General features: G+C 41.7%; 1 protein-coding gene across 1 annotated transcript in view; it reads right to left on the bottom strand.

The window, feature by feature from the left end:
• Nucleotides 1-26,078, bottom strand: part of E(bx) (nucleosome-remodeling factor subunit NURF301 E(bx)) — a 150,434-nt gene that overhangs the window by 46,775 nt on the left and 77,581 nt on the right. The window contains exons 12-13 of the mRNA XM_071657793.1: nucleotides 24,438-25,668; nucleotides 20,865-22,547 (exon numbers count right to left, since the gene is read on the bottom strand). Of these exons, the coding sequence (XP_071513894.1) occupies nucleotides 20,865-22,547; nucleotides 24,438-25,668 (2,914 nt within the window). The remainder of the gene's footprint in view (nucleotides 1-20,864; nucleotides 22,548-24,437; nucleotides 25,669-26,078) is intronic.

Genomic DNA, 26,078 nt, shown 5'->3' with positions numbered 1-26,078 from the left:
CAGATGTACTATGATTTAACCCTGACAGTTTCATATGCCTGTACCCACAATAAACCCTGTACAAAGATTTCATCTTGAGTGTGTCATATGCTTGTACCCACAATAAAAATTAGCCATGTATTGCCTTTGAAAATATATGGGGATAGAAATTTTTTCGCAGAAACCATAATAACAGAACTGAAGATAGTGTGCTCTGGTAGGCAGAGGAAGAAACTATTCGTAAGAATTATGACCAATAAGAATAATGCGAACAAATACAATGCTCTTGTATCATGGTGATGGATTTCGAGTGAGGAAGCAATTTTTCAGTCTTATATTAATGATTTTCAAAGTACAGTCGCCTTCACTTCCAACCGACAGTCAGCGATATTATTCCTCTCTTTCTATGATGTGTGGACTCAGTGAGTACTGACTTGCTTCTCTGAACCTTTCATTTCTGACTTGGGGTGGGGAGCGGGAGATGACAGAGGCCAGTGTGTGAGGGTGACAAGGTACATAAGGAGGGAAGAATCGATAGGGATGAGAAAGGAGTTCTCCCTTAGCCAGCAAATAACACCACTATCCAGAGAATTAGCATTCTAGACTAAATTTTCACAAGTAATGTGGACCTAATATGTGATATTACCATCTCAAACACCCTATACTCTGATCACAATAAAACAAGCTTTTATATCAAACTACCAAGTCAGAACAAGCAAAACAGTGGAGGTATTTTCAGTAATTTCAGTTTTAATAGCAAACACACTAGAAGGATGTGATCAGTGAGATGTCTGCTACACAATTGGAAACATTTCTGAGTACCAAAACAGAGGAATGTGCAAATGACATGACCACTTTGGTACTCTGAACATGCAACACATATACCAGCAATAAGAAATTACAAAAGCTGTAGGTTAGAGTGAGAATGATAAGCACTTTACAGAAGAAAAAGATTTGAATATCTTCAGACATAGACCATAAACTAAAAATGCTTCACTAAACACAGGAAAGAAGAAAAAACTATAAACGAATTAAGAAATAACAAAATTAACTCGTTAGCAAAATGCAAATCAAGAACCATAAACTCCACTGGTCCACTTCAAACGGAAGAAGCTAATTTTACAGATGACTGCCAAGAGATGAATGAGATTCTAAAAAGACAATATGAATCAGTATTCAGTGAGCCAAAAACATGGAAAATATGACCCAACAGACTTCTTCCTGCACAGTAATCCCACAAGTGTGCGCACAGCAGATGTCACTTCTCAACACAAGATTTTGATAGGGCCACTGATAGCATGCCCATAGAACTCAAACTCAGTCTTCATAAAGAAATGCAAGACATCTCTAACTAGTACACTAAATACCCCCCGGAGAAAAAATGGAGATTTTGAAATGATTCTAAAAGTTTGAAACTGATCCAAGTTGCCTCATTCCACAAAGATGGAAGCAAAGTAATCACAAAAAAACTACTGACTAACTGCATGAACACTGCACATCACTAAAATCTTTGAAACAGTCCTAAGAGGCAAGCTAGCAAAACACATGAAAGTGAACAAACTATATAACCTAGGAAAACAAGGCTTCAGGGAGGAAAGATGTTGCCTCTTTCAGTTGCTTGACCATTATGATACAATTGTTGAAGCTCTGGAAAACAAAGAAACTGCTGATATGATCTACATAGACTTTGCAAAAGTATTCTACAAATGCGACCAAGATGTCACTGCATATAAAATGCAAAAGATGGAAACAGCAGGAAAAACTGAGATTTTTTATTTATTTATTTATTTTGCTTTGTTGCTGTCTCCCGCATTTGCGAGGTAGCGCAAGGAAACAGACAAAACAAATGGCCCAACCCACCCCCATACACATGTATATACACACACAGACACATACATATATATACCCATGCACACAATTCACACTGTCTGCCTTTATTCATTCCCATCGCCACCTCACCACACATGGAATACCATCCCCCTCCCCCCTCATGTGTGCGGGGTAGCGCTACGAAAGACAACAAAGGCCTCATTCGTTCACACTCAGTCTCTAGCTGTCATGCAATAATGCCCGAAACCACAGCTCCCTTTCCACATCCAGGCCCCACACAGCTTTCCATGGTTTACCCGACGCTTCACATGCCCTGATTCAATCCACTGACAGCACGTCAAGCCCGGTATACCACATCAATCCAATTCACTCTATTCCTTGCCCGCCTTTCACCCTCTTGCATGTTCAGGCCCCGATAGCTCAAAATCTTTTTCACTCCATCTTTCCACCTCCAATTTGGTCTCCCACTTCTCCTCATTCCCTCCACCTCCGACACATATATCTTCTTGGTCAATCTTTCCTCACCCATTCTCTCCATGTGACCAAACCATTTCAAAACACCCTCTTCTGCTCTCTCAACCACGCTCTTTTTATTTCCACACATCTCTCTTACCCTTACATTACTTACTCGATGAAACCACCTCACACCACACATTGTCCTCAAACATCTCATTTCCAGCACATCCACTCTCCTGCGCACAACTCTATCCATAGCCCACGTCTCGCAACCATACAACATTGTTGGAAAAACTATTCCTTCAAACATACCCATTTTTGCTTTCCGAGATAATGTTCTCGACTTCCACACATTCTTCAAGGCTCCCAGGATTTTCGCCCCCTCCCCCACCCTATGATTCACTTCCACTTCCATGGTTCCATCCGCTGCCAGATCCACTCCCAGATATCTAAAACACTTCACTTCCTCCAGTTTTTCTCCATTCAAACATACCTCCCAATTGACTTGACCCTCAACCCTACTGTACCTAATAACCTTGCTCTTATTCACATTTACTCTTAACTTTCTTCTTTCACATACTTTACCAAACTCAGTCACCAGCTTCTGCAGTTTCTCACATGAATCAGCCACCAGCGCTGTATCATCAGCGAACAACAACTGACTCACTTCCCAAGCTCTCTCATCCACAACAGACTTCATTCTTGCCCCTCTTTCCAAAACTCTTGCATTCACCTCCCTAACAACCTCATCCATAAACAAATTAAACAACCATGGAGACATCACACACCCCTGCCGCAAACCTACATTCACTGAGAACCAATCACTTTCCTCTCTTCCTACACGTACACATGCCTTACATCCTCGATAAAAACTTTTCACTGCTTCTAACAACTTTCCTCCCACACCATATATTCTTAATACCTTCCACAGAGCATCTCTATCAACTCTATCATATGCCTTCTCCAGATCCATATATGCTACATACAAATCCATTTGCTTTTCTAAGTATTTCTCACATACATTCTTCAAAGCAAACACCTGATCCACACATCTTCTACCACTTATGAAACCACACTGCTCTTCCCCAATCTGATGCTCTGTACATGCCTTCACCCTCTCAATCAATACCCTCCCATACAACTTACCAGGAATACTCAACAAACTTATACCTCTGTAATTTGAGCACTCACTCTTATCCCCTTTGCCTTTGTACAATGGCACTATGCACGCATTCCGCCAATCCTCAGGCACCTCACCATGAGTCATACATACATTAAATAACCTTACCAACCAGTCAACAATACAGTCACCCCCTTTTTTAATAAATTCCACTGCAATACCATCCAAACCTGCTGCCTTGCCGGCTTTCATCTTCCACAAAGCTTTTACTACCTCTTCTCTGTTTACCAAATCATTTTCCCTAACCCTCTCACTTTGCACACCACCTCGACCAAGACACCCTATATCTGCCACTCTATCATCAAACACATTCAACGAACCTTCAAAATACTCACTCCATCTCCTTCTCACATCACCACTACTTGTTATCACCTCCCCATTAGCGCCCTTCATTGAAGTTCCCATTTGCTCCCTTGTCTTACGCACTTTATTTACCTCCTTCCAGAACATATTTTTATTCTCCCTAAAATTTAATGGTACTCTCTCACCCCAACTCTCATTTGCCCTCTTTTTCACCTCTTGCACCTTTCTCTTGACCTACTGTCTCTTTCTTTTATACATCTCCCACTCAATTGCATTTTTTCCCTGCAAAAATCGTCCAAATGCCTCTCTCTTCTCTTTCACTAATAATCTTACTTCTTCATCCCGCCACTCACTACCCTTTCTAATCAACCCACCTCCCACGCTTCTCATGCCACAAGCATCTTTTGCGCAATCCATCACTGATTCCCTAAATACATCCCATTCCTCCCCCACTCCCCTTACTTCCATTGTTCTCACCTTTTTCCATTCTGTACTCAGTCTCTTCTGGTACTTCCTCACACAAGTCTCCTTCCCAAGCTCACTTACTCTCACCACCCTCTTCACTCCAACATTCACTCTTCTTTTCTGAAAACCCATACAAATCTTCACCTTAGCCTCCACAAGATAATGATCGGACATCCCTCCAGTTGCACCTCTCACCACATTTACATCCAAAAGTCTCTCTTTCGTGCGCCTGTCAATTAACTGAGATGGAGAAAAAAATATTTAACTCACAGATCACAACAGTTGTAACATGCCACCTCTAGTGCCTTCACAGTAAAAAGCTTAGTCCCTAAAGGAATCATATCTACACCCCTCCTGTTCCTTTTTCTTATATTGGACACTGTACGTAAATACAAACCACAGTTTTCTATCATCTTTTGCAGAAAAGAATGAGTTTGAAAATCACATTAACAGATGATGCCAAAAGGGTACAAAGAAAAATAAACTGTCTTTAACTGAGCAATCAAGAATAACGTGTTTTTCAATGGAGATAAATTTCAACTCCTCCAGTATGGGTAAAATGAAAAGATTTAAATCAACATTTGGACACTGGACTGATACAAAAACTATCATAATCTAGATGAATAACGTGAATGACCTTGGAGTAATGATATCTAACGACTTAGCCTTCAGGGAACACAAAATAACAGCTGCCTCATGCTGATGGATGGCAAGCTGGATCCAGTGGACCTTCAAGACATGGGAAGATAAACTAATTATGATATTCAAGGGACTAATTCCTACATGCATAGAATACTGTTGCATTCTAACATCACCCTACAAAAGCAGGTGAACCTACAGATTATGCAAGAGTCCACACACTTTTCGCATCCCATATTAATGTGGTAAAAGAACTAAATCAACTGGAATGAGTGAACTCACAGAAGCTATATTCCAGGAGCACTGATGGGATAGGTATATATATCATTATTGACACCTAATAAATCTTAGGAGGTAAAGTTCCCAACTTAAATTCAGAAATAACATCCTACTGACACAACTGGCATGAATGACCGTAAAATACTACATCTGAATGCATGGGGATGCATGATGCATTGGACAAACCTACAAAGTGTATCAGACCAACAAGGTTGTGAGGAGCTTTGTGGGCCTGAGAGCTACTAATTCCAACAGCATGGTCAACCAAACCCAATCCACCAGCCTGTGCCCAGTCCATATTGTGGGGATAAAGACCCCTAAAGACTCCATGAGGTATCCATGAGTACACTGATAGTTGACACCTTCATACAATGTAGTATATTCAGAAGCAAATATAGAAATAAGCAGGACTATGTAAAAATGCTGAGAGTGATGTTAATTGCATATCAGGATGTTATTCACAGCTTGTAATAGAGGCCTAATTTATTTGATGATAATGCAACTCATCCCCAACCCATCTTAAATCAGCACACAGACACACAAACTCATGGGACATGTCCTTCTCTCCATCCATTGAAACAAATATCAACAAATAAGGGTGACCTTTACACCTGCTGGGTTTGTCATTAGGGGTAGCTCTATGACCTATATAGTAGGTAAAAGATGCATGTGAATAGATACTATTTTGTTCTCAATATAATTAACCAGGAAGCTGTCAAACATTTCTAAGTATAATGAGTAGGAAAAATGAATATTCTGTAGCACATCAACTGTTCACTGTAATATTTTACAGATTACAGCCAGTAACAAAAGTATGGTGCTTGCTATAGGGTGACAATATGCATACTGAGATGTTGTGATATTAGGAGAAGGGGTGGGGATAGCAACACACAGGTGCAATATGTTGTGGCATGAAAACAAACTTTACATGAGATTCTACTGATTGTTCCAACTGAAATGAAGGGGAAAGGTAACCATGGCTTAACAGGAGTTGGCAGAGGATCTTGACACATAATTGGGGAAAACACATTTCCTCTACAGGAGGGAACGGGAAGAAAACTATAAAAACAGGCTTGCAGCTGTGAGGTGGGATCCCAAAAAGATAAAATATGATTCTTAAACTGTACAGGTTGGTTAGATGGATGGTTGTTTGGACACAATGCCTTTTGACTGCCAGGGCCTTTAAGACTTTTAATGTCAAGTACATCTGCCAACTGAAAAGTCCTTAACACCTTTTTCAGATGCTAAGGATAATTCTAAAACCACATTCTCACTATGTATGCACCCCATGCTGTACTGCATCCAAAGGATGATTCTTTACATTGGATGAAGATGTGGAAGGACACCTTTTCCTGTAGACAGAGGAGAACCAACAGGAAGGGGGGAGAGGGTAATGTCTGAAGCCTGTATAGGGTTACGTAAGCCTGTTTACAGTTTGGATCAATGCTCTGGCAGCTTGGTCATATGGAGAGAGAAGGGATATCCAAAAGCAACCTTTTGTGTCAATGCTCTGGCTACCTGGTCATATGCAGGGTGAATGGAGATCCAAGAGCATCCTTGTCTGGTGAAGCACCCAAATTTCTAAACCAAAGAAAGCTCCTACTCCACTACAAGTCAGTCCAGAAAAAGTCAAGTCTACCCTTCTTTTGCTAATATTTCAAATGGTGGACTCAACAAGATCTTTTCTCCAACCCATTAACTATCAACATAATTATGAATATAGTACCTAAGCAGCCTCTCTACCTGCATAAATACAACCAGAAATTTCCTGCCACAATTCCAAGGTGAGGTACTGAGTAAGGGTGCAGGAAGTTGGGCATGTGGGTGCTGTATTCCTTCACTGGACAAATCATGCTCAGCTGCCCTCAAGTTAAGAAAGAGGAATGTATCACACAGCTGGTGCAGACACTTCCCTACTTCTGCTTATATGTATAAAATATCATTTATATGTATAAAACATCTAAACAGATGTATTTATGTATTTATCTATTCATTTATTTTGCTTTGTTGCTGTCTCCCGCGTTAGTGAGGTAGCACAAGGAAACAGACGAAAGAATGGCCCAACCCACCCACATACACATGTATATACATACATGTCCACACACGCAAATATACATACCTATACATCTCAATGCATACATATATCGTTCCAATTCACTCTATTCCTTGCCCGCCTTTCACCCTTCTGCATGTTCAGGCCCCGATCCCTCAAAATCTTTTTCACTCCATCTTTCCACCTCCAATTTGGTCTCCCACTTCTCCTCGTTCCCTCCACCTCCGACACATATATCCTCTTGGTCAATCTTTCCTCACCCATTCTCTCCATGTGACAAAACCATTTCAAAACACCCTCTTCTGCTCTCTCAACCACGCTCTTTTTATTACCACACATCTCTCTTACCCTTACATTACTTACTCGATCAAACCACCTAACACCACACATTGTCCTCAAACATCTCATTTCCAGCACATCCATCCTCCTGCGCACAACTCTATCCATAGCCCACGCCTCGCAACCATACAACATTGTTGGAACCACTATTCCTTCAAACATACCCATTTTTGCTTTCCGAGATAATGTCCTCGACTTCCACACATTCTTCAAGGCTCCCAGAATTTTTGCCCCCTACCCCACCCTATGATTCACTTCCACTTCCATGGTTCCATCCGCTGCCAAATCCACTCCCAGATATCTAAAACACTTTACTTCCTCCAGTTTTTCTCCATTCAAACTTACCTCCCAATTGACTTGACCCTCAACCCTACTGTAACTAATAACCTTGCTCTTATTCACATTAACTCTCAACTTTCTTCTTTCACACACTTTACCAAACTCAGTCACCAGCTTCTGCAGTTTCTCACATGAATCAGCCACCAGCGCTGTATCATCAGCGAACAACAACTGACACTTCCCAAGCTCTCTCATCCACAACAGACTTCATTCTTGCCCCTCTTTCCAAAACTCTTGCATTCACCTCCCTAACAACCCCATCCATAGACAAATTAAACAACCATGGAGACATTACACACCCCTGCCGCAAACCTACATTCACTGAGAACCAATCACTTTCCCCTCTTCCTACACGTACACATGCCTTACATCCTCGATAAAAACTTTTCACCGCATCTAACAACATACCTCCCACACCATATATTCTTAATAGCTTCCACAGAGCATCTCTATCAACTCTATCACATGTCTTCTCCAGATCCATAAATGCTACATACAAATCCATTTGCTTTTCTAAGCATTTCTCACGTACATTCTTCAAAGCAAAGACCTGATCCACACATCCTCTACCACTTCTGAAACCACACTGCTCTTCCCCTATCTAATGTTCTGTACATGCCTTCACCCTCTCAATCAATACCCTCCCTTATAATTTCCCAGAAATACTCAACAAACTTATACCTCTGTAATTTGAGCATTTACCTTTGTCCCCTTTGCCTTTGTTCAATGGCACTATGCAAGCATTCCGCTAATCCTCAGGCACCTCACCATGAGTCATACATACAGTAAATAACCTTACCAACCAGTCAACAATACAGTCATCCCCTTTTTCAACAAATTCCACTGCAATACCATCCAAACCTTCTGCCTTGCCGGCTTTCATCTTCCGCAAAGCTTTTACTACCTCTTCTCTGTTTACCAAATCATTTTCCCTAACCCTCTCACTTTGCACACCACCTCGACCAAAACACCCTATATCTGCCACTCTATCATCAAAAACATTCAACAAACCTTCAAAATACTCACTCCATCTCCTTCTCACATCACCACTACTTGTTATCACCTCTCCATTAGACTCCTCCACTGAAGTTCCCATTTGTTCCCTTGTCTTACGTACTTTATTTACCTCCTTCTAAAACATCTTTTTATCCTCCCTAAAATTTAATGATACTCTCTCACCCCAACTCTCATTTGCCCTCTTTTTCACCTCTTGCACCTTTCTCTTGACCTCCTGTCTCTTTCTTTTATACATCTCCCACTCGTTTGCATTATTTCCCTGCAAAAATTGTCCAAATGCCTCTCTCTTCTCTTTCACTAATAATCTTACTTCTTCATCCCACCACTCACTACCCTTTCTAATCTGCCCACCTCCCACACTTCTCATGCCACTAGCATCTTTTGCGCAAGCCATCACTGCTTCCCTAAATACATCCCATTCCTCCCCCACTCCCATTACATCCTTTGTTCTCACCTTTTTCCATTCTGAACTCAGTCCCTCCTGGTACTTCCTTACACAAGTCTCCTTCCCAAGCTCACTTACTCTCACCACTCTCTTCACCCCCAACATTCTTCTTTTCTGAAAACCTCTACAAATTTTCACCTTCGCCCCCACAAGATAATTATCAGACATCCCTCCAGTTGCACCTCTCAGCATATTAACATCCAAAAGTCTCTCTTTCGCGCGACTATCAATTAACACGTAATCCAATAACGCTCTCTGGCCATCTCTCCTACTTACATACGTATACTTATGTATATCTCTCTTTTTAAACCAGGTATTCCCAATCACCAGTCCTTTTTCAGCACATAAATCTACAAGCTCTTCACCATTTCCATTTACAACACTGAACATCCCATGTATACCAATTATTCCCTCAACTGCCACATTACTCACCTTTGCATTCAAATCACCCATCACTACAACCCAGTCTTGTGCATCATAACCGCTAACACACTCATTTAGCTGCTCCCAAACACTTGCCTCTCATGATCTTTCTTCTCATGCCCAGGTGCATATGCACCAATAATCACCCATCTCTCTCCAATAACTTTCAGTTTTATCCATATCAATCTAGAGTTCACTTTCTTACATACTCTCACCACTCCTGTTTCAGGAGTACTGCTACTCCTTCCCTTGCTATTGTCCTCTCACTATCCTCTGACTTTACTCCCAAGACATTCCCAAACCACTCTTCCCCTTTACCCTTGAGCTTCGTTTCACTCAGAGCCAAAACATCCAGGTTCCTTTCCTCAAAAATGTCTCTCCTTTTTTCTCATCTAGGTTACATCCACACACACATTTAGAAACCCCAATCTGAGCCTTCGAGGAGGATGAGCACTCCCCGCATGACTCCTTCTTCTGTTTCCCCTTCTAGGAAGTTAAAATACAAGGAGGTGAGGGTATCTATGTACCTTTGTCAATAAATAAAGAAATGCAGTGCCCATGCTCTCACAAAACTGCTATTTTTTTCTTTTGTGGTACAAAGGTGTCTTTATTACAAATCATGGCAGAATAGAGTGCTTTCAGTGTCGCATGTGCTAAGAGGTCCAGAAAAACCTTAGCACTGTGGAAAAGCTGAAAATGACTGAGTATCATGAGCATGGGGAGAGTAGCTTAGTACTCACGTATGCACAAATCTGATAAAGAGGTGAACAATTCCAGCTTCGGGTTGGCCTACAGGTTTCAATATCACCAATGGACCAATATATGTTTACAGTTCACTTATCAATTTGCAAATTCCGTGTGACCCTGGGGGAAAATTCAGTCTGTATTGAAATTTGGCTTCTAATGGGCTGCACTTCCCCCATCTGATTTGTAAAAATGAGCTTTATATACCTGTACATAAAAACACTCCTTAGAAATAGTAATGTATAAATATAAAAATGGAGTTACAATACTCACACTGGGCAAGCATGTTGCGTACTTGCTGCTGGATAGCCATGATGTGGTCCTTAGTAAGGCCTACTCCAGGCTGTAAACCTTGAATTATGGTCTTAGGTCCTTGCTCTGTCATGCGAACCTGTACCCTCAGAGTGAGACTACTGCCAGAACTAGCAGAGTTGCTCTGTGCATTGGCAGTTGTCTGAGTTTCTGTAGGTACAATGCTGGTTGTACTAGTTGATGTGGAAGTGGCTGTGGTTGTAGTTGTTGTTGTTGTTGAAGAAATAACAGTTGTTGTTGCACTATTTGACATCACAGTCTTCACCATAGTTCCATCAGCAGCCAGCATTGTTTTTATTCGTGGGGAAGTTTGGCCAGCCTGAGCAGATGCTGTCTGACGCCCACTAGTCAACGACTGTGAGACAGCTGCAGCTTCACTAGCTCCAACAGTGACTACCTGTTTGCTGTCATTAGTGTGCTTGAGTAGAACCTGCTGGCCATTTACTTTCACCACATGACTTGATGGAACACTGGTAATACTGCCTACAGTACCAATCTTCTGTACATTGTCTGTACTGGCATTTATGGCACCAACACTACTGGCAACGGATAAAGGTTGAACAGTCTTAGTTTGCTGTGTTACCTGGATTGCAGGGGCAATGCCCTGGTTTGCCACAGGAGCTGGAGTGCTTGTAGGCTGCTGGGTTACCCCTGCAGTTTTGGTGTTGATTAGCTGGAATTTTCCATCAGAGCGTTGTACAAGCTGCTGACCATCTAGTAAACCTCGTACCTGTAGCTGGCCATCTGGTAATCTAATGATCTGTATCTGCTGTCCTGGAGCACGAGGAGTTGGTGTCACTGCTGGTGTTTGTGACACTGCTGTAGTTGAGGCATTTGTGGTGACAGTTGTAGGTGCAGTTGCTGGTGCTACAGGACGAGGAGCACGTGGTTGTAATGCTGAAGAATTTGTAGAACGTGGAAGAATCATTCGTTGGCCTCCTCCAGTTCCAACTGCTTGTAGTCTAATTACTTTGTTCCCTTGTGAAGTAACTTGGACTTTGGGGCCAGTGCCAACTGGAAAAATAGTGCTGCTTCCAAGACTAATACTACTATTCTCAGTGGTTCCTGAAGTCTGCTGCTGAGTAGAGGTACTGTTCGTTGCAGGAGAAGTTGTTTGCACTGTTATAATGCGGCCATCCCTAGTTGCCATTATCTTTTTACCTGAAACAATTGTTGGGATTTGCCCACTCACAGCCATGATTGTTGAAGCTCCAGCTTGCACAACTTTTGTTGTTGCTCCAGGATTGGCAGGTAGAGCTAATTTAGTTCCTGAGGCAGTTGTAAGGGTAGCAGCAGAACACAGAGATAATTTAACCACACCACCTTTTGCAAGAGGCGTACTTTCTAAAGCTTTTTTCTGATTAAAATTAGCTCTTTGTACCTACACAGCTTTCCATGGTTTACCCGACGCTTCACATGCCCTGATTCAATCCACTGACAGCACGTCAAGCCCGGTATACCACATCAATCCAATTCACTCTATTCCTTGCCCGCCTTTCACCCTCTTGCATGTTCAGGCCCCGATAGCTCAAAATCTTTTTCACTCCATCTTTCCACCTCCAATTTGGTCTCCCACTTCTCCTCATTCCCTCCACCTCCGACACATATATCTTCTTGGTCAATCTTTCCTCACCCATTCTCTCCATGTGACCAAACCATTTCAAAACACCCTCTTCTGCTCTCTCAACCACGCTCTTTTTATTTCCACACATCTCTCTTACCCTTACATTACTTACTCGATGAAACCACCTCACACCACACATTGTCCTCAAACATCTCATTTCCAGCACATCCACTCTCCTGCGCACAACTCTATCCATAGCCCACGTCTCGCAACCATACAACATTGTTGGAAAAACTATTCCTTCAAACATACCCATTTTTGCTTTCCGAGATAATGTTCTCGACTTCCACACATTCTTCAAGGCTCCCAGGATTTTCGCCCCCTCCCCCACCCTATGATCACTTCCACTTCCATGGTTCCATCCGCTGCCAGATCCACTCCCAGATATCTAAAACACTTCACTTCCTCCAGTTTTTCTCCATTCAAACATACCTCCCAATTGACTTGACCCTCAACCCTACTGTACCTAATAACCTTGCTCTTATTCACATTTACTCTTAACTTTCTTCTTTCACATACTTTACCAAACTCAGTCACCAGCTTCTGCAGTTTCTCACATGAATCAGCCACCAGCGCTGTATCATCAGCGAACAACAACTGACTCACTTCCCAAGCTCTCTCATCCACAACAGACTTCATTCTTGCCCCTCTTTCCAAAACTCTTGCATTCACCTCCCTAACAACCTCATCCATAAACAAATTAAACAACCATGGAGACATCACACACCCCTGCCGCAAACCTACATTCACTGAGAACCAATCACTTTCCTCTCTTCCTACACGTACACATGCCTTACATCCTCGATAAAAACTTTTCACTGCTTCTAACAACTTGCCTCCCACACCATATATTCTTAATACCTTCCACAGAGCATCTCTATCAACTCTATCATATGCCTTCTCCAGATCCATATATGCTACATACAAATCCATTTGCTTTTCTAAGTATTTCTCACATACATTCTTCAAAGCAAACACCTGATCCACACATCTTCTACCACTTATGAAACCACACTGCTCTTCCCCAATCTGATGCTCTGTACATGCCTTCACCCTCTCAATCAATACCCTCCCATACAACTTACCAGGAATACTCAACAAACTTATACCTCTGTAATTTGAGCACTCACTCTTATCCCCTTTGCCTTTGTACAATGGCACTATGCACGCATTCCGCCAATCCTCAGGCACCTCACCATGAGTCATACATACATTAAATAACCTTACCAACCAGTCAACAATACAGTCACCCCCTTTTTTAATAAATTCCACTGCAATACCATCCAAACCTGCTGCCTTGCCGGCTTTCATCTTCCACAAAGCTTTTACTACCTCTTCTCTGTTTACCAAATCATTTTCCCTAACCCTCTCACTTTGCACACCACCTCGACCAAGACACCCTATATCTGCCACTCTATCATCAAACACATTCAACGAACCTTCAAAATACTCACTCCATCTCCTTCTCACATCACCACTACTTGTTATCACCTCCCCATTAGCGCCCTTCATTGAAGTTCCCATTTGCTCCCTTGTCTTACGCACTTTATTTACCTCCTTCCAGAACATATTTTTATTCTCCCTAAAATTTAATGGTACTCTCTCACCCCAACTCTCATTTGCCCTCTTTTTCACCTCTTGCACCTTTCTCTTGACCTACTGTCTCTTTCTTTTATACATCTCCCACTCAATTGCATTTTTTCCCTGCAAAAATCGTCCAAATGCCTCTCTCTTCTCTTTCACTAATAATCTTACTTCTTCATCCCGCCACTCACTACCCTTTCTAATCAACCCACCTCCCACGCTTCTCATTCCACAAGCATCTTTTGCGCAATCCATCACTGATTCCCTAAATACATCCCATTCCTCCCCCACTCCCCTTACTTCCATTGTTCTCACCTTTTTCCATTCTGTACTCAGTCTCTTCTGGTACTTCCTCACACAAGTCTCCTTCCCAAGCTCACTTACTCTCACCACCCTCTTCACTCCAACATTCACTCTTCTTTTCTGAAAACCCATACAAATCTTCACCTTAGCCTCCACAAGATAATGATCGGACATCCCTCCAGTTGCACCTCTCAGCACATTTACATCCAAAAGTCTCTCTTTTGTGCGCCTGTCAATTAACTGAGATGGAGAAAAAAATATTTAACTCACAGATCACAACAGTTGTAACATGCCACCTCTAGTGCCTTCACAGTAAAAAGCTTAGTCCCTAAAGGAATCATATCTACACCCCTCCTGTTCCTTTTTCTTATATTGGACACTGACGTAAATACAAACCACAGTTTTCTATCATCTTTTGCAGAAAAGAATGAGTTTGAAAATCACATTAACAGATGATGCCAAAAGGGTACAAAGAGAAATAAACAGTCTTTAACTGAGCAATCAAGAATAACGTGTTTTTCAATGGAGATAAATTTCAACTCCAGTATGGGTAAAATGAAAAGATTTAAATCAACATTTGGACACTGGACTGATACAAAAACTATCATAATCTAGATGAATAACGTGAATGACCTTGGAGTAATGATATCTAACGACTTAGCCTTCAGGGAACACAAAATAACAGCTGCCTCATGCTGATGGATGGCAAGCTGGATCCAGTGGACCTTCAAGACATGGGAAGATAAACTAATTATGATATTCAAGGGACTAATTCCTACATGCATAGAATACTGTTGCATTCTAACATCACCCTACAAAAGCAGGTGAACCTACAGATTATGCAAGAGTCCACACACTTTTCGCATCCCATATTAATGTGGTAAAAGAACTAAATCAACTGGAATGAGTGAACTCACAGAAGCTATATTCCAGGAGCACTGATGGGATAGGTATATATATCATTATTGACACCTAATAAATCTTAGGAGGTAAAGTTCCCAACTTAAATTCAGAAATAACATCCTACTGACACAACTGGCATGAATGACCGTAAAATACTACATCTGAATGCATGGGGATGCATGATGCATTGGACAAACCTACAAAGTGTATCAGACCAACAAGGTTGTGAGGAGCTTTGTGGGCCTGAGAGCTACTAATTCCAACAGCATGGTCAACCAAACCCAATCCACCAGCCTGTGCCCAGTCCATATTGTGGGGATAAAGACCCCTAAAGACTCCATGAGGTATCCATGAGTACACTGATAGTTGACACCTTCATACAATGTAGTTTATTCAGAAGCAAATATAGAAATAAGCAGGACTATGTAAAAATGCTGAGAGTGATGTTAATTGCATATTAGGATGTTATTCACAGTTTGTAATAGAGGCCTAATTTATTTGATGATAATGCAACTCATCCCCAACCCATCTTAAATCAGCACACAGACACACAAACTCATGGGACATGTCCTTCTCTCCATCCATTGAAACAAATATCAACAAATAAGGGTGACCTTTACACCTGCTGGGTTTGTCATTAGGGGTAGCTCTATGACCTATATAGTAGGTAAAAGATGCATGTGAATAGATACTATTTTGTTCTCAATATAATTAACCAGGAAGCTGTCAAACATTTCTAAGTATAATGAGTAGGAAAAATGAATATTCTGTAGCACATCAACTGTTCACTGTAATATTTTACAGATTACAGCCAGTAACAAAAGTATGGTGCTTGCTATAGGGTGACAATATGCATACTGAGATGTTGTGATATTAGGAGAAGGGGTGGGGATAGCAACACACAGGTGCAATATGTTGTGGCATGAAAACAAACTTTACATGAGATTCTACTGATTGTTCCAACTGAAATGAAGGGGAAAGGTAACCATGGCTTAACAGGAGTTGGCAGAGGATCTTGACACATAATTGGGGAAAACACATTTCCTCTACAGGAGGGAACGGGAAGAAAACTATAAAAACAGGCTTGCAGCTGTGAGGTGGGATCCCAAAAAGATAAAATATGATTCTTAAACTGTACAGGTTGGTTAGATGGATGGTTGTTTGGACACAATGCCTTTTGACTGCCAGGGCCTTTAAGACTTTTAATGTCAAGTACATCTGCCAACTGAAAAGTCCTTAACACCTTTTTCAGATGCTAAGGATAATTCTAAAACCACATTCTCACTATGTATGCACCCCATGCTGTACTGCATCCAAAGGATGATTCTTTACATTGGATGAAGATGTGGAAGGACACCTTTTCCTGTAGACAGAGGAGAACCAACAGGAAGGGGGGAGAGGGTAATGTCTGAAGCCTGTATAGGGTTACGTAAGCCTGTTTACAGTTTGGATCAATGCTCTGGCAGCTTGGTCATATGGAGAGAGAAGGGATATCCAAAAGCAACCTTTTGTGTCAATGCTCTGGCTACCTGGTCATATGCAGGGTGAATGGAGATCCAAGAGCATCCTTGTCTGGTGAAGCACCCAAATTTCTAAACCAAAGAAAGCTCCTACATCCACTACAAGTCAGTCCAGAAAAAGTCAAGTCTACCCTTCTTTTGCTAATATTTCAAATGGTGGACTCAACAAGATCTTTTCTCCAACCCATTAACTATCAACATAATTATGAATATAGTACCTAAGCAGCCTCTCTACCTGCATAAATACAACCAGAAATTTCCTGCCACAATTCCAAGGTGAGGTACTGAGTAAGGGTGCAGGAAGTTGGGCATGTGGGTGCTGTATTCCTTCACTGGACAAATCATGCTCAGCTGCCCTCAAGTTAAGAAAGAGGAATGTATCACACAGCTGGTGCAGACACTTCCCTACTTCTGCTTATATGTATAAAATATCATTTATATGTATAAAACATCTAAACAGATGTATTTATGTATTTATCTATTCATTTATTTTGCTTTGTTGCTGTCTCCCGCGTTAGTGAGGTAGCACAAGGAAACAGACGAAAGAATGGCCCAACCCACCCACATACACATGTATATACATACATGTCCACACACGCAAATATACATACCTATACATCTCAATGTATACATATATCGTTCCAATTCACTCTATTATTTGCCCGCCTTTCACCCTTCTGCATGTTCAGGCCCCGATCCCTCAAAATCTTTTTCACTCCATCTTTCCACCTCCAATTTGGTCTCCCACTTCTCCTCGTTCCCTCCCCCTCCGACACATATATCCTCTTGGTCAATCTTTCCTCACCCATTCTCTCCATGTGACCAAACCATTTCAAAACACCCTCTTCTGCTCTCTCAACCACGCTCTTTTTATTACCACACATCTCTCTTACCCTTACATTACTTACTCGATCAAACCACCTAACACCACACATTGTCCTCAAACATCTCATTTCCAGCACATCCACCCTCCTGCGCACAACTCTATCCATAGCCCACGTCTCGCAACCATACAACATTGTTGGAACCACTATTCCTTCAAACATACACATTTTTGCTTTCCGAGATAATGTCCTCGACTTCCACACATTCTTCAAGGCTCCCAGAATTTTTGCCCCCTACCCCACCCTATGATTCACTTCCACTTCCATGGTTCCATCCGCTGCCAAATCCACTCCCAGATATCTAAAACACTTTACTTCCTCCAGTTTTTCTCCATTCAAACTTACCTCCCAATTGACTTGACCCTCAACCCTACTGTAACTAATAACCTGGCTCTTATTCACATTAACTCTCAACTTTCTTCTTTCACACACTTTACCAAACTCAGTCACCAGCTTCTGCAGTTTCTCACATGAATCAGCCACCAGCGCTGTATCATCAGCGAACAACAACTGACTCACTTCCCAAGCTCTCTCATCCACAACAGACTTCATTCTTGCCCCTCTTTCCAAAACTCTTGCATTCACCTCCCTAACAACCCCATCCATAAACAAATTAAACAACCATGGAGACATTACACACCCCTGCCGCAAACCTACATTCACTGAGAACCAATCACTTTCCCCTCTTCCTACACGTACACATGCCTTACATCCTCGATAAAAACTTTTCACCGCATCTAACAACATACCTCCCACACCATATATTCTTAATAGCTTCCACAGAGCATCTCTATCAACTCTATCACATGTCTTCTCCAGATCCATAAATGCTACATACAAATCCATTTGCTTTTCTAAGCATTTCTCACATACATTCTTCAAAGCAAAGACCTGATCCTCACATCCTCTACCACTTCTGAAACCACACTGCTCTTCCCCTATCTAATGTTCTGTACATGCCTTCACCCTCTCAATCAATACCCTCCCTTATAATTTCCCAGAAATACTCAACAAACTTATACCTCTGTAATTTGAGCATTTACCTTTGTCCCCTTTGCCTTTGTTCAATGGCACTATGCAAGCATTCCGCCAATCCTCAGGCACCTCACCATGAGTCATACATACATTAAATAACCTTACCAACCAGTCAACAATACAGTCATCCCCTTTTTCAACAAATTCCACTGCAATACCATCCAAACCTTCTGCCTTGCCGGCTTTCATCTTCCGCAAAGCTTTTACTACCTCTTCTCTGTTTACCAAATCATTTTCCCTAACCCTCTCACTTTGCACACCACCTCGACCAAAACACCCTATATCTGCCACTCTATCATCAAAAACATTCAACAAACCTTCAAAATACTCACTCCATCTCCTTCTCACATCACCACTACTTGTTATCACCTCTCCATTAGACTCCTCCACTGAAGTTCCCATTTGTTCCCTTGTCTTACGCACTTTATTTACCTCCTTCTAAAACATCTTTTTATCCTCCCTAAAATTTAATGATACTCTCTCACCCCAACTCTCATTTGCCCTCTTTTTCACCTCTTGCACCTTTCTCTTGACCTCCTGTCTCTTTCTTTTATACATCTCCCACTCGTTTGCATTATTTCCCTGCAAAAATTGTCCAAATGCCTCTCTCTTCTCTTTCGCTAATAATCTTACTTCTTCATCCCACCACTCACTACCCTTTCTAATCTGCCCACCTCCCACACTTCTCATGCCACTAGCATCTTTTGCGCAAGCCATCACTGCTTCCCTAAATACATCCCATTCCTCCCCCACTCCCATTACATCCTTTGTTCTCACCTTTTTCCATTCTGAACTCAGTCCCTCCTGGTACTTCCTTACACAAGTCTCCTTCCCAAGCTCACTTACTCTCACCACTCTCTTAACCCCCAACATTCTTCTTTTCTGAAAACCTCTACAAATTTTCACCTTCGCCCCCACAAGATAATTATCAGACATCCCTCCAGTTGCACCTCTCAGCATATTAACATCCAAAAGTCTCTCTTTCGCGCGACTATCAATTAACACGTAATCCAATAACGCTCTCTGGCCATCTCTCCTACTTACATACGTATACTTATGTATATCTCTCTTTTTAAACCAGGTATTCCCAATCACCAGTCCTTTTTCAGCACATAAATCTACAAGCTCTTCACCATTTCCATTTACAACACTGAACATCCCATGTATACCAATTATTCCCTCAACTGCCACATTACTCACCTTTGCATTCAAATCACCCATCACTACAACCCAGTCTTGTGCATCATAACCGCTAACACACTCATTTAGCTGCTCCCAAACACCTGCCTCTCATGATCTTTCTTCTCATGCCCAGGTTCATATGCACCAATAATCACCCATCTCTCTCCAATAACTTTCAGTTTTATCCATATCAATCTAGAGTTCACTTTCTTACATACTCTCACCACTCCTGTTTCAGGAGTACTGCTACTCCTTCCCTTGCTATTGTCCTCTCACTATCCTCTGACTTTACTCCCAAGACATTCCCAAACCACTCTTCCCCTTTACCCTTGAGCTTCGTTTCACTCAGAGCCAAAACATCCAGGTTCCTTTCCTCAAAAATATCTCTCCTTTTTTCTCATCTTGGTTACATCCACACACACATTTAGAAACCCCAATCTGAGCCTTCGAGGAGGATGAGCACTCCCCGCATGACTCCTTCTTCTGTTTCCCCTTTTAGGAAGTTAAAATACAAGGAGGTGAGGGTATCTATGTACCTTTGTCAATAAATAAAGAAATGCAGTGCCCATGCTCTCACAAAACTGCTATTTTTTTCTTTTGTGGTACAAAGGTGTCTTTATTACACATCATGGCAGAATAGAGTGCTTTCAGTGTCGCATGTGCTAAGAGGTCCAGAAAAACCTTAGCACTGTGGAAAAGCTGAAAATGACTGAGTGTCATGAGCATGGGGAGAGTAGCTTAGTACTCACGTATGCACAAATCTGATAAAGAGGTGAACAATTCCAGCTTCGGGTTGGCCTACAGGTTTCAATATCACCAATGGACCAATATATGTTTACAGTTCACTTATCAATTTGCAAATTCCGTGTGACCCTGGGGGAAAATTCAGTCTGTATTGAAATTTGGCTTCTAATGGGCTGCACTTCCCCCATCTGATTTGTAAAAATGAGCTTTATATACCTGTACATAAAAACACTCCTTAGAAATAGTAATGTATAAATATAAAAATGGAGTTACAATACTCACACTGGGCAAGCATGTTGCGTACTTGCTGCTGGATAGCCATGATGTGGTCCTTAGTAAGGCCTACTCCAGGCTGTAAACCTTGAATTATGGTCTTAGGTCCTTGCTCTGTCATGCGAACCTGTACCCTCAGAGTGAGACTACTGCCAGAACTAGCAGAGTTGCTCTGTGCATTGGCAGTTGTCTGAGTTTCTGTAGGTACAATGCTGGTTGTACTAGTTGATGTGGAAGTGGCTGTGGTTGTAGTTGTTGTTGTTGTTGAAGAAATAACAGTTGTTGTTGCACTATTTGACATCACAGTCTTCACCATAGTTCCATCAGCAGCCAGCATTGTTTTTATTCGTGGGGAAGTTTGGCCAGCCTGAGCAGATGCTGTCTGACGCCCACTAGTCAACGACTGTGAGACAGCTGCAGCTTCACTAGCTCCAACAGTGACTACCTGTTTGCTGTCATTAGTGTGCTTGAGTAGAACCTGCTGGCCATTTACTTTCACCACATGACTTGATGGAACACTGGTAATACTGCCTACAGTACCAATCTTCTGTACATTGTCTGTACTGGCATTTATGGCACCAACACTACTGGCAACGGATAAAGGTTGAACAGTCTTAGTTTGCTGTGTTACCTGGATTGCAGGGGCAATGCCCTGGTTTGCCACAGGAGCTGGAGTGCTTGTAGGCTGCTGGGTTACCCCTGCAGTTTTGGTGTTGATTAGCTGGAATTTTCCATCAGAGCGTTGTACAAGCTGCTGACCATCTAGTAAACCTCGTACCTGTAGCTGGCCATCTGGTAATCTAATGATCTGTATCTGCTGTCCTGGAGCACGAGGAGTTGGTGTCACTGCTGGTGTTTGTGACACTGCTGTAGTTGAGGCATTTGTGGTGACAGTTGTAGGTGCAGTTGCTGGTGCTACAGGACGAGGAGCACGTGGTTGTAATGCTGAAGAATTTGTAGAACGTGGAAGAATCATTCGTTGGCCTCCTCCAGTTCCAACTGCTTGTAGTCTAATTACTTTGTTCCCTTGTGAAGTAACTTGGACTTTGGGGCCAGTGCCAACTGGAAAAATAGTGCTGCTTCCAAGACTAATACTACTATTCTCAGTGGTTCCTGAAGTCTGCTGCTGAGTAGAGGTACTGTTCGTTGCAGGAGAAGTTGTTTGCACTGTTATAATGCGGCCATCCCTAGTTGCCATTATCTTTTTACCTGAAACAATTGTTGGGATTTGCCCACTCACAGCCATGATTGTTGAAGCTCCAGCTTGCACAACTTTTGTTGTTGCTCCAGGATTGGCAGGTAGAGCTAATTTAGTTCCTGAGGCAGTTGTAAGGGTAGCAGCAGAACACAGAGATAATTTAACCACACCACCTTTTGCAAGAGGCGTACTTTCTAAAGCTTTTTTCTGATTAAAATTAGCTCTTTGTATCTTCAGCTGTTCCTCCATACGTGCCCGGATCTCAGCTGGAGAGGCCCCTTGCGTTGTTACAGTTTGGACGGACTCCCCACGTTCCCCCACACACCTCTTTGTTACCACTGCTGCCCGTTCCAACCGTTCACCAAAGAAACGAATTTCCCACAAATCTAACTTGTCTTCATCAACCCACTCCTCTACACTTTGTGGCTGAGTATTGACAGGTGACTGGGCACGTCTTCTTTTTCGTAGTCCACTGCGTTGTGATGGGGTGAATTCTGGAATAAAAAATTAAATGTATATACAGTACGTCTAATAAGGGATAATATGACCATTTCATTCTCATCAAATCTTAAAACAAAATTCTAGGAAACTATATAGTGATAAGGCTTTTGGATCTCTTGAAAGCTTTTTAAAAAAGTTGCCACATGCATCTCTCGCACATTCAGAATACAACTCCTCAAGTTGTTCACCATTTCCATCCACTCTACTGAATACCACATTTTTTTTTTTTTTTTTTTTTTGCTTTGTCGCTGTCTCCCGCGTTTCGCGAGGTAGCGCAAGGAAACAGATGAAAGAAATGGCCCAACCCACCCCCATACACATGTATATACATACGTCCACACACGCAAATATACATACCTACACAGCTCTCCATGGTTTATCCCAGACGCTTCACATGCCTTGATTCAATCCACTGACAGCACGTCAACCCCGGTATACCACATCGCTCCAATTCACTCTATTCCTTGCCCTCCTTTCACCCTCCTGCATGTTCAGGCCCCGATCACACAAAATCCTTTTTCACTCCATCTTTCCACCTCCAATTTGGTCTCCCTCTTCTCCTCGTTCCCTCCACCTCCGACACATATATCCTCTTGGTCAATCTTTCCTCACTCATTCTCTCCATGTGCCCAAACCATTTCAAATCACCCTCTTCTGCTCTCTCAACCACACTCTTTTTATTTCCACACATCTCTCTTACCCTTACGTTACTTACTCGATCAAACCACCTCACACCACACATTGTCCTCAAACATCTCATTTCCAGCACATCCATCCTCCTGCGCACAACTCTATCCATAGCCCACGCCTCGCAACCATACAACATTGTTGGAACCACTATTCCTTCAAACATACCCATTTTTGCTTTCCGAGATAATGTTCTCGACTTCCACACATCCTTCAAGGCTCCCAGAATTTTCGCCCCCTCCCCCACCCTATGAACCACTTCCGCTTCCATGGTTCCATCCGCTGCCACATATCCCCAGTTATATCCACCATTGCCTCTTAATCTAAGACAGACTTTGCATCTTACTCTTCCCATTTCTGGCATTTACTAATGTTCGCTGTATATACAAAGATAATCTCTGTGATTCCCCTTTAGGGATTCATTGTATCCAAATCTAATAACAACCATTGTTCTGAAGGCAATCAATTTATTTACTACCATTGTATTGCACAAGTCACTTGTCTATAAAGGCAACGATGGGTATGTTTTGAGGCATAGTTGTTCTGACAGCATTGTTGAAACGAGTCTTGGGTTCTTGAATACAATAAAAAGGAAGATGTAAGATATGTTGGAAATGAAATGCTTAAGGATGATGGGTTGATCATGTAAGGAATGACAGTTTCTAAGACAGGCATAGCAGAATGCATAGTCTGACTGAAAGGGTCAGCCATGGTGTGATAATGGTTCGAACCAAAGAAGAGAAGCAGGAAGACTTATTAAGAGGATCTAAATGTCATAAGTGGAGTGATCTGGGGAGTGGGGAAAGCCTAAAAGGAGTTGGAGGGATGGAATGAAGGAGGTCAAAGTGAACTGGCTCAACAGGGGGTGATTTGCTGTCAGCAAGCTGAACCATGGCTTTTGAAAAGATCAATCTGTGTGTGCAGCTTGACCATGAATGGTGGGCTCAAATTTTGGTGCAATATAATGCAGATAAAGAGTGGATATATGTATATATACCGATTGTTTGCTCCAGAAATGACCTAACTAATGGGGTAAGGGCAACCATAAATATAAAAAGAATACTCTGATATCTAATTATTCATTTTTACGAAGGTAGTACCTAAGCATAGAGCACAGGTAAACAATGACTACTGCAAGCTCATCTCATATGATACAAAGCAATTTCAGCCCATAAGAACATACACCTGAAACTTACCTCTTACAGGTTTAGGAACATCAAAAGGGATTATCACTTTACGACGAAGGTAAGAGGTCCTTTCTAGGAAACGTCCTGAGTGTTTCCGTTTCAATATTTCTGTCTGGATAATCTCCATCTCCGTCGTGATTTGCTTCCTACCATCTCCAGGCCCCTTCTCCTGCATGTCATCCCACCGAAGGCACACCCACAAAATGCGTAACTGCATAGAAGCAGAGTTCAAAGTTGGCATGTTGGCTGTTCGATACAACCATGTGGTTTTGAAAACAGGTCGAGAGCAAGGGTAAGGCCAAACAACATTGTTAGCTTTGGCATTGTGGTTAAACCCACTAATGTAATACCGGCCACCTTTTCTAGCAAGCATCCGAAGCTCCCAGCCTGGTATTACAAGGATGCTGGTTACTCTTTTATCAATTTTCCCACTTTTTTTTCCAATTCTAAATGTAGACAGTTGGGGCACACGGTGCTGAAGTTTGCGTACACGTTTTATCTCACTAGGTAGTTTTTTCAGGTACACTTTGCCAGACGGACATTCACTACTTTGTGTCCTATCATTTTTTAAAGAAAACTTGTTTTCCATGGTAAGAGATCCTTGGCTAGTTTCATCTGTGTCATCATCCATTCTTATTTTTATTTCACTACTGGCTCTGGATGATCTACCATCACTGGAATCCACACCTTCCGATTTGATTTGGCTTATTTCCACTGGATTTGTTGAGCTGGTATTAGCAAGATGTCCATTTCCATTTGTTATTGTACTATTATTTGTAGTCAATGAGTCATTTAATGCCTCTGTTTTACTAACACTATCTGTATCCCAATCTGTCAATCTAATTGGACTATGTGCCCCCACCTCATCAAAAGGGGCAGGCTTACTAGTAACTATTCTATAATTTTTTACACTATTAATTAATTTTTCTTTTGTCCTAGTTTTTAGTAGGCACAAAGGAGAATAACACTGGCATCGTCCACTACGTCTACATATCACTGAGTAACACATAAAATTGCTGTCTAGCTCATCAAGTGTTTCATATTTTGTTTTCAGAGTGCGAACTTCCTTTAATAAATTTCCAGCAGGTCTTTGCTTGTGTATAGTGGATCTTTGGGAATCAGGAATTTCATCAATATTTTCATGATCAGAATTATCACTTAAGGTAGCATCTGAATCATCCTTTTCTACATCAATTTCATCCTCTTCATCATCTCTTCTCCATTCACAACCATGAGATTTCTGCAAATATAAGAAAACAACCTAAAGCAAATCATGTATGACAAGAAAAATACCGATGTTAAACTCTAAAACTGAACTGTCTTGGGGAAAAAGGTGACTGGATCCTTAGGAAGAATTATGAAATGGAGAAAGCTGAAAAAAAAAAAAAATCTCCCATTACAATATACACATATGAGGCATGGAATGTAGTTTAGGGCAATCTATATTTTTATGTGATACTGAATTTTGCTCCTTGAGATGCATTTTTTATGTGATACTGAATTTTGCTCCTCGAGATGCATAAGTATATGAACTTACATGACAAACATATTGAGACATATACAGTGACTAAGACCAGAACTTGGGTGGTGGTAGAAATGGTGTATGAGGTGACATGTAAGGTGGTAGTGGTGGTAGCAAAGGATGGAAGA

The sequence above is a fragment of the Panulirus ornatus genome, chromosome 65 (genome assembly GCF_036320965.1).
Source record: "Panulirus ornatus isolate Po-2019 chromosome 65, ASM3632096v1, whole genome shotgun sequence".
In the NCBI taxonomy this organism is placed as follows: domain Eukaryota; kingdom Metazoa; phylum Arthropoda; class Malacostraca; order Decapoda; family Palinuridae; genus Panulirus; species Panulirus ornatus.
The sequence above is the reverse complement of the archived record's forward strand: the minus strand, read 5'-3'. Positions and strand labels throughout refer to the sequence as shown.